This window comes from Anarrhichthys ocellatus, unplaced genomic scaffold (assembly GCF_004355925.1).
Source record: "Anarrhichthys ocellatus isolate YVR2014 unplaced genomic scaffold, GSC_Weel_1.0 scaffold16, whole genome shotgun sequence".
Lineage (NCBI taxonomy): Eukaryota > Metazoa > Chordata > Actinopteri > Perciformes > Anarhichadidae > Anarrhichthys > Anarrhichthys ocellatus.
Window position 1 is genome coordinate 1,979,630 of NW_022280046.1, and position 9,240 is coordinate 1,988,869.

At 41.9% G+C, this 9,240-nt stretch overlaps 1 protein-coding gene across 1 annotated transcript; it reads left to right on the top strand.

Annotated features, from left to right (window-relative positions):
- The first annotated feature begins 5,765 nt into the window (after window positions 1-5,765).
- On the top strand, window positions 5,766-9,080 carry chchd10 (coiled-coil-helix-coiled-coil-helix domain containing 10). The gene is made up of 4 exons (XM_031855937.1): window positions 5,766-6,388; window positions 7,219-7,435; window positions 8,399-8,540; window positions 8,860-9,080. The coding sequence occupies exons 1-4, from the start codon at window positions 6,348-6,350 to the stop codon at window positions 8,877-8,879; spliced, it is 420 nt and encodes a 139-aa protein (XP_031711797.1). The 5' UTR covers window positions 5,766-6,347; the 3' UTR covers window positions 8,880-9,080.
- The last annotated feature ends 160 nt before the right edge of the window (window positions 9,081-9,240 follow it).

The following is a 9,240-nucleotide window of genomic DNA, read 5'->3' on the forward strand; positions in this document are numbered from 1 at the left end:
GCACGGCTGTATGGACACAGTGGAATTGGAGTGGAGGCCTGGAGGAGAAAGAGGGATGGAGTGAGCTTCTGCTGAATCTGAGAGCTGTTTGGGGGTGAAGTGAGAAAGAGAGGGAAGGGAATTCAGGGATGGAAATACAATTTTGATGCTTGGGTATCTCTTCAAGTTATTGCCAGTCTTAGTTAGTATAATTATGGTGCAGAAGTGGTGTCATTGCAAATACCCAAAATGTTTGGGTTTTAAATTACTTGGGGGAAAAAAGAAGCAACTCAAACTAAATATAAGTAACAGCCCTGTATTTAAAATGTTATGTTACAAAGTAAAAGCATGAAAAAAAGAGTGTTATATTTATTATATACTGTATATCATTGCATATTGGATATATAAACTGCAAAACCTGAGAAGTATAGCTGTTAAATAAATGTAGTGAGGTAAATACAACAATCATTTCCTCTGAAATGTAGCTGGGTATAAAGTAACATGAAATGGAAATACTGAAGTAAAGTACAATCACCACTAAATCGTACTTGAGTATTTTGGTAAATCTACTGTGTTATACTCCACCACTGTCTGTCTGTCATTTCTTTGTGGGACACCTCTTTCGGCATGTTAATGTCCAGCTTTTCTCCATTTTTTCAGGTCAAGACAACACATGTTGTCACCATCTAATGCCCTAAGTTAGACCCCTCGTCCAGCAGTTAACCAGCTCCACACGGCAGAAAAAACCCCCTCACACAATAGTTTGTATACGCGCACACAGTGGTCACACAATAGTCTGGCTAGGGATATGAGGAACTCACACTCGTCGGGGGTTAATGATCGTCGGCCATTGGTTTGCAGCCCATTAGGCCATTGATCTGGCCGTGTCTTTTATGCCACCTGGGGGAAAGGAATGCGCCGGGTCTCCTATTGTGTCTGTCTGTGAGTGTGTGCGTGTGTGTGTGTGTGTGTGTGTGTGTGTGTGTGTGTGTGTGTCAAAGAGAGGTCAATCAAAGCAGAATGGACCAGAGTGTCACACACTGTGCAGAGACAGTGGACGATTGAATATTCTTGAGGTCAGTTGGTCAAGGGTCATTTGCTCCTGATTGATTTGAAAGCAGAAATGAAGACGCACACAAAAAAATGACTTGTAAACATTTGGGAACTCACACTGACTGCACATGAACACAAACACACTTTAATATTCGTACTCAACATGAGCAGCAGTGCACAGCGCCTGAGACACCAGGGAGGTAGATAGATGATAATGCAGAGCTCAGCACCTTTGGCGGCTACGTGAGGCGCATACATACACGCCTCACACACAAAGGGAAGAAAGGAGCTTCATTCATAGCCGCTTCTATTAGTTGGCTGAATTTATTGCCTCTTCTTATAAAACATCCCTCTTTATAACAATAAAACTTCTCCGTGGGTGGAAAACAACTAATTACAAGCACTCTTGTTTGTTTAATTGAGCAGCTTTTTCATGCACTTCTACTTTTGAAAAAACAAAAAACGGTCTTAAATCAGAAACTCTGCATTCGCTAAAGTAGAGTTTGGATGACTACTACTTATGAGTAAGACATACAATATAAGTTGTAAATTACAGCTTTATTTCTTGACAATTAATCACTGGATAATGTTGCTTTAATGACATAATACGCCTAATATGCCTTTTTTTTTTGCCTAAAATGACTTTTTGTAAATTACTTTCTATCAAGGCATCATGTATGCAGTTATGTAAGTGAGTTATTAAAGGTTCATGCCAAATTTCTTTGTACCTCTTTTACTATTCATGAGTCCTCACCTACATTATCTTACATGGCAAGAGAATTTTACTTTTGACACATGTAAGTGTGAACAATATTTGTTGTTTATGACTGATTTGCAGTCTTTATTTGCAGTTCTACATAACACTTGCACTTAGATTTCGCTCGTTGATTCACCTAACTTACAATTATGTGAAAAGACTATCTGGTGCTAGTAAACATCATCTTGCCAACATTGTAGATGGATAAAGCATATGCATGAGCTACGTAGCGGTGCTAGCTTAGTGCTGGTATTCCATTCGAATTGTGATTATTAGCTGAATGATGAAGCTAGCATTTATATTTAACACAGTTAGGCCTATAGGCTAGGGGTAATTTATGACCCACCCATGACAGACCGGTGCATCCAAAGGTTAATACGGCAATAAGTTGCAACTTAAAACCCCTTTATTAAGTATCCCTTATTATTTGTGCTACCACTATGCTGCTGTTACAAAATAAGGAGCATATGCCATTTAAATTACATATGAATCTTTCGTCCATCATAAAGTTATTTACGAGAGAGGAGTTGGTCAACAGAGCAGCATTGTCAGGCAAATAGATGGTAGAATATATCCACTTTGAAAAGGCTACAGTCTTTACAACAAATATTTTTACTTGATTCGTTTTCAACCCGAGCAGTCTTACTTCTGCTTGAGGGATAAAAGCATGTATTCTTTTCTTGCTTTCTTTTTCCACGCCTGAACTTCTTTGCAAATGTTTCTGGATTCTGTATTTTGGGAGCAAACATCTGTTGAATCTCAGACTTACTGAAAAACACTCAGATGACACAGCTGGGGTTCAGGGGAGGGGGTCAGCGGGATCTTTAAATGTCGGGGGGGCTGCCAGTTGGTCAGCCGTGTAATCAGAGTTGAACTTGAAGAAGGAAAGAAAGTGATGTCCAACACAAGATGAGAGACAGAGAGAGAGAGAGTAAAATGTGTGTGTGTGTGTGTGTGTGTGTTGAGGGGGGTCCTCCGTCCACAGGACAATAGACAGTGGCAGCAGCAGCAGCAGCTGACCAGAGAATCCCTTCTTCTTTTGTCTCCCTGTATAATGACGTCTCCACCACACACACTCTGTCTCTCCCTTTCCCTCCCTTGCTCCCTCCCTCTTCACCCCATCACTACTCATCCCTCCTCCCGCTCTGCCTGATTTGGCTTCTGCATGTTCTTTCTTTCTCTCTTTCTTTCTTGGCCTCTTTTTTGTCCCCCCCCCCCCCCCTCTTTCCCCTCTCTTCTTTTGACCACACCTCCCCTGAAGGCTTCCATGTCTCCTTCTGTCCATCCTGCTCTTTTTCTATAAAGTATTTGCTGTGTGCATGTGACTATCTCTGTATGTCTGTTTGTGTGCAAGTACGTGGGTTTGTATTTTTGTGTTTTCCAGCCTTTGCTCCCGAAGAATGTAACCTCTGAGACACTCTCTAAACTCAGTAAATATCTCCACTGCAGTCCATGTTATGTTAACTAACGCCAAGCTCCCATCTGTGTGCAACCTGTGTGTTTCACTTTGTTCAGCATGTCTGGTTCCTCCATCTGCTTGTAGGGTTGGACAGCCTGCACCGTGAATGTTCCTGTAAACAAGATTGTGGGAGGATTAAAGGGTCAGACAAGAAGAAAGAACTTCTGCCACAAAAACGTGTATTCATTTTTATATGGTCTTTGCTTTTATTGTGAAATGAGGGATGACTTTACCTCAAACGTTTATTTAAATGAAGAAGTTTAGGGGGGAAAGTCACTTTTGGTGGAACTGCTTGCAACCCTGAAATGTGACAAACTGTGCCTTGACAACTAAATGTACTTGGTCCAAAACATTAGTCCAGAAAGAAAAATACCCACTCGTTCATTTATTTCATAAGCTATCTGTTTGGACCGTGATCAGATGTAACAGTTAAAGTGCTGTTGAAGTAATAAACTAATTCAAGTTCATAAGAAGTTGTCTTTCTGTATCTTATTTAAACACTTTGAGTGAGCAGGTGTGCACAGCACCACACACTGTGGGGCTGGCTGAATATAACTTAAGTAGCACTGACCAATTTAGATGGTCATCCAGTAGAAGCTGGCAAATAAGTAGAAAGACAGACAGAGCTGATGTGAGGAACCATCTGGAGCGTGGTGGGACTTTCAAAACATGTGGTGAGCTCAGTTCTATGCAAAGTCTGCACTTGTCGCTTCCCCTCTCTCTTCATGGGAATTTTTCCTCTCTCGCTCTTTCTCTTCTCCTGAAGAACAAACTGAAGTGTGTCAATACGGTTTCTCAGTGAATGTGTGTGTGTGCTGAGAAAGAGAGAAGTATGTATTTCTGGCTATTGCTGTGTGTGTGTGTGTGTGTGTGCGTGTGTGTGTGCGTGTGTGTGTGCGTGTGTGTGTGTTTGGTAGCTCTCCTCCAGCCAGTGCCAGGTGATATGGCCTGGTACGGAAGGTCACCGCTGTGATGTCACTTCCCTTTCCTCTCCGGATATTCCCAGCATTCTGCTGCCAGCAGCCGGGAACTCTGGGAACTCAGAGCAGGAAGACCGGCTCCTTCGAGAGAGAGAGAGAGAGAGAGAGAGAGAGAGAGAGCGAGAGCATATCTGTTATTTGGTTGTTGTTTTTTGTTGCACTGAATGACTCATTTTCTGTAAAAAAAAATAAAAAATAAAAAAACATAAGCAGCGAGGAGAGAGTTAAATTGGAAGTAGAAGAGCTAATGGCACAGGAATGAGGATGGTGCTGTTGTACTGTTTGTTTCCCTTACTTTATGACTGTGTGTGTTGCAGGCCTATTTGATTGAGATTGTGTGAACTACAAGTATCATCTGTAACTGGAGCAATATCGCCCCCTCCTGGCAAAATTTCCAGTTTTACTACAGTGTAAAATATGAATTCAAAGTATTACTCATGTAAAAGTACACAAGTATTCGAATCAACATTTACTTAAAGTACCAGAAGTAAAAGTACTCATTATGCAAAATAATAAATATTGCTGGATTATAATTATTGATGTATTAACATGTTCATCACTTTAATGTTGCAGTAAAGATGGAGCTAATGTCTTAGTTTATTTATATTTTCCTATGAATAGTCTGAATCTGTAAAGTGACTAAAGTTGTCAGATAAATGTAATGGAGTTAGTACAATGTATGCCTCTGGGATGCAGTGGAGATGACAGTGGACTTCAGGAGGAGACCCCAACACTGCCCCCCCCCCTCACCATACTCAACTACACTGTGTCCGCTGTGGAGACCTTCAAGTTTCTGGGATCCACAATCTCCTGGGACCTGAAGTGGGCCCCCAACATCAACACCATCGGGAAAAAGGCCCAGCAGAGGTTGTACTTCCTGTGCCAGCTCAGGAGCTGCTGATCCTGTTTTACTCAGCTATCATCACTGTGTGGTTTGGATCGACCACCAAACAGGACAGAAACAGACTACAACGGATTGTCAGGTCTGCAGAGAGGATCATTGGTTCCAGCTTGCCCTCCATCCTGGACTTGTACACCTGCAGAGTCAGGAAACTGGCTGGAAAGATCACTGCAGACCCCTCACACCCTGGACACAAGCTGTTCCAACTCTGGTCGGCGCTACGCCAAAACCACCGGACACAGCTTCTTTCCACTGGCCGTCACTCTGATGAACAATTAATAAGTCATACTGCACTACTACCTCTGTCTGCACTATTACCACCACTTGCACTGTCATCTCAATTCCATTGCCATTATTGTTTATAGGTTTATGTTCACATGTGTGTATATACATATATATATATACACTTTTTGGGATATATATTTATAGTTATATTGTATATGTTAAATGTTTATACCTACATCTGTTCTACTTTTTTGCTGCCCTTTTTTATTCTTTATACATATATTTTCTTGTTTATTGTAAATTTGTGTTTGTACATTGAGAGCGGAGTGGAAACCGGAGCCAAATTCCATGTATGCGTACGCATACATGGTCAATAAAGCTGATTCTGATTCTGAAATACTCAAGTACAAGTACTTCAAAATTGTAGCCTACTTAAGTACAGTACTTGAGTAAATGTGCTCAGTTACATTCCCCTATTGTTATCTTTAATGCATTGAATAACTTGTTTTCTAAATAAGGAAATAAGGAAATTATGAATTATATTATATTATAAATACATTTCCGATGAAGACAATAAGATGCCAGATTGCATTCAAAATGGGTGGACCCCCCCCCTGCCCTTACCGAGGCCACAGAGGGTGAGGTGCTATGGAGGTGCAGCTGCACCACATTGTTTGGCTGCGGTGGTGACGCGCGTGCACTCCGGTCCGACAGATGGAGGTGTGCCTACGACAGTTGCAATGCTCAACCCACAGCGGAAGCAAAGGTATTTTTGGATTGGCGTGTTTAAGTCTTGCGACACTTGTGGACGCAGCCGGTAGCGTCAAACCCTTGTGCAAGCCGCACAAGGTCAGCGGCCCGTGCGTGAACTGCTGCTGTCAGCTGGCCGCGACTTGCAGTCCGTTAGGAGAGCACGTTGTAGAAGCAACGACAGAGCCGATCCCGTTCTTTAGTCCCGATCATCAATAACTCAGACCTTAAGTTGCCTCAGAGATGGCCAGAGGAAGCCGCAGCCACCACTCAGCTCCAGCCAGGTACATTTACAGTCATTTTAGAAGGGACTTATTCTGTGGTGTTGAGATATATTACAGATGACCTCGTTCAGTTTAAAGCGCAGGAAATAGCGCTAATTCAGACTTAAAACAGATACACTATTAACAGTGTCGCCTAAAGTTTGAAGTCAGGCTAATAATAAGTCATATTATATTATTATACACTGGACGACAAAAGTGTGATAGTTGTTGCGTCACAACTTACTGAGACAATGTCAACTCAGTTGTAGATGACATAATGACGAAAATGCAGACAGTTTATTGCTGATGTATTTCGGTTTGGCCTTTTGACAGCAGTTAACTGAACATACTCAGAGTTGCGGGACTTCGATGCAGAGACAAGTTTTTCTTGGTTTGGGTGTTGAGTGTAACAGAAATGTAACTTGCAACTCCCCCAACACAGAAGAATAGTGAAGTTAGTTTGGTTTGGTAACTAATGTTAGAGAGCAACACTGATATCAGTAAATGAAATAATTATAACAAATACGTGTAAATGAGTTGACAATCGGAAGGTTTTGTTTGAAGGTCATCATACCTGCTTGATTTACACTCGATAGCTGATGACAAAATTAAGCATAAGTCAATTCAATGTGGCTTTAATGGCATGAAAGTTTCAGAAACAATGTTGCCAAAGCATCAAAATACAAAAAATGTAGATTATCATCATCTCTTGCCATGCACATTTACCAACTAACAATCATCAGCATTGATCCTGATACTGCTGAATGGACAGAAACGGTGGTGGCATGCCACAGAATAAGGAATGTTGCCTGATGCAAAATAAATTGACTGTTTGTTTGCTACGTTTGTAGCCCAGCTGTATCCCATGCTCCGGCCCCCGCTCATCCACCTCCCGCTGCGCTGGCCCCGGCTCCAGCTCAGTCCCAGGGTCCGGGCCTCATGGCCCAGATGGCTACCACAGCTGCTGGGGTGGCAGTAGGCTCAGCTGTGGGCCACGTCCTTGTCAGCGCCCTGACAGGACCAAGTGGTGGAAGCAGCAGCGCAGAGCCAGCCAAGCCCACTTACCAGGTAAGAGTATAATCATACAGGATTGGGATGGATGGATAACTGAACCTATAGCTGGACTTTAGCACGTCGAGTGGGTCCTTCCTTATTGGGAGGTCTTGAACTTTTGTCTGGGTGTGTTTTGAGTCTGACTTGTCTTGGTGTTTTTTCCCTCAACTGTCTGCAGCTGTTCAAAGGCAGACTTTTCTCCACCTGGACCAAGGATTTAAAAATATTTGAACTCAAATAAACAAAAAAAAACTGCACTGCGGGATGAGGAAGCAATTTGGTAAAGTAAAAGTCATGAGGAGTGTTGCTGCTTATGGCCCTACTCCTGTGTTATTTTATTTAAAATTAAATTATCTCACAAGGGAAAAAAAAAACTAATCAAATTCTGAGGGAAAACGTGGCCAGATGGATAGGAGAATTTTGTTAGGATTTTATTATATGGAGAGACAATAAATTGGGCAAGAAGGTACAAGAACAGGTACCAAACAGTTTCAAAGTCAGCATGAAATGTCAGCATAAATGTCCGATTCACAAACTTATTCTTAAATGGTTGCCAATTTAAATCATGATTTTTGACCGTTTTTTATTAGGGGAGAGTTGTTGTACCGCTGCTTGTGTTTTGGACAGGATTTGACCTGGTGCATGATCCATGTTGCAGTGTCAGGGTGCAGTTGCATTGCCAGTAGCGTTTCTCTAAAAAGGCAGGTCGTTGTTGAAAGCAGTGCAGAAGCCAAAGGACATGACTCTCAAAATCCTTCCCTGCTTCTCCAGGTGTGTCAGGGCCTTGCAGGTTAAACTGTTTATTTTTGAGATACTGGGGACAAACACATGATTTACCAAGTTACTGATATTTGAATATCGGACCACAGAGCGAAGCACATGACCACTCAACCACTGAGCCCATTTCTGACTTTCTAGCAGCTCTGCTGTTCTGACACAATGTGTGATGTGTTTCTTTCCTTGCTTGTACAATTCCAGGAGCCCCCCCGGCCTGCTCCAGCCCAGCCAGGCCCATGTCACTTTGAGGTCAAACAGTTCCTCGACTGTGCCACCAACCAGTCAGACCTGAGTCTATGTGAGGGCTTCAATGAGGCGCTCAAACAGTGCAAGTTCTCCCGCGGTGAGTCCGTCGTGAATGATGGCGAGAGCCACATAATAAAGCAAGCCACGTGCACCTTTCAAGAATTATCTTAACTTAAGGCAGCTTTTTTAAATGTGTATGTAATTCTTCATCTACGCTTCATGTAACTACATTTGGTTATCCTGGCATATCACATGATCAGGAACGTTTACAGTTTTTACACTTTCACAGTTGAGATTTTTTATTTAGTGACTTCTCATAGGGAGCTACAGCAACTCCTTACACATACGTTTAAACAACAATGATTTTGACATGATTTTAGTGTGTATCATGTTGACCTCTTTCTGTTTTACTGTAGGTGTGACATCACTGGTGTGAATGATGGCCATCAGCGGTCGTGACGGACATACTTCAATAATGAAACATACTGTAGACATGACCACATAACACAAAAATGTGAACGTGTACCTCAGGCGGTGAGCATGTTGGTTTTTGTTGATGGATGACAGTGTAATGTATGAAATGTTTTTAGCATGTACAGTGATTCAACTCTTAATAAATAGCTGCTATCTACTTGCACATTCTGACAGTGTGGGTTGTCTTTATTTTTGTTTTTTCATTTGTTTATTTTTATAGTTTTTTGTTACAAGTCTCTGTCAGCTCAGCTGTAATGATACATATATAATAAATATTCTGAGTACCCTCAACCATCACAGCCTGCCATTATGTGTCAAATATA

Bases quoted from the DNA above. Each gene is read 5' to 3' on its own strand.
- chchd10 (XM_031855937.1), top strand. From the start codon at position 6,348: ATGGCCAGAGGAAGCCGCAGCCACCACTCAGCTCCAGCCAG. The intron at 7,436-8,398 runs GTAAGAGTATAA...GTACAATTCCAG, and splicing joins CAGCCAAGCCCACTTACCAG to GAGCCCCCCCGGCCTGCTCC. The intron at 8,541-8,859 runs GTGAGTCCGTCG...GTTTTACTGTAG, and splicing joins ACAGTGCAAGTTCTCCCGCG to GTGTGACATCACTGGTGTGA.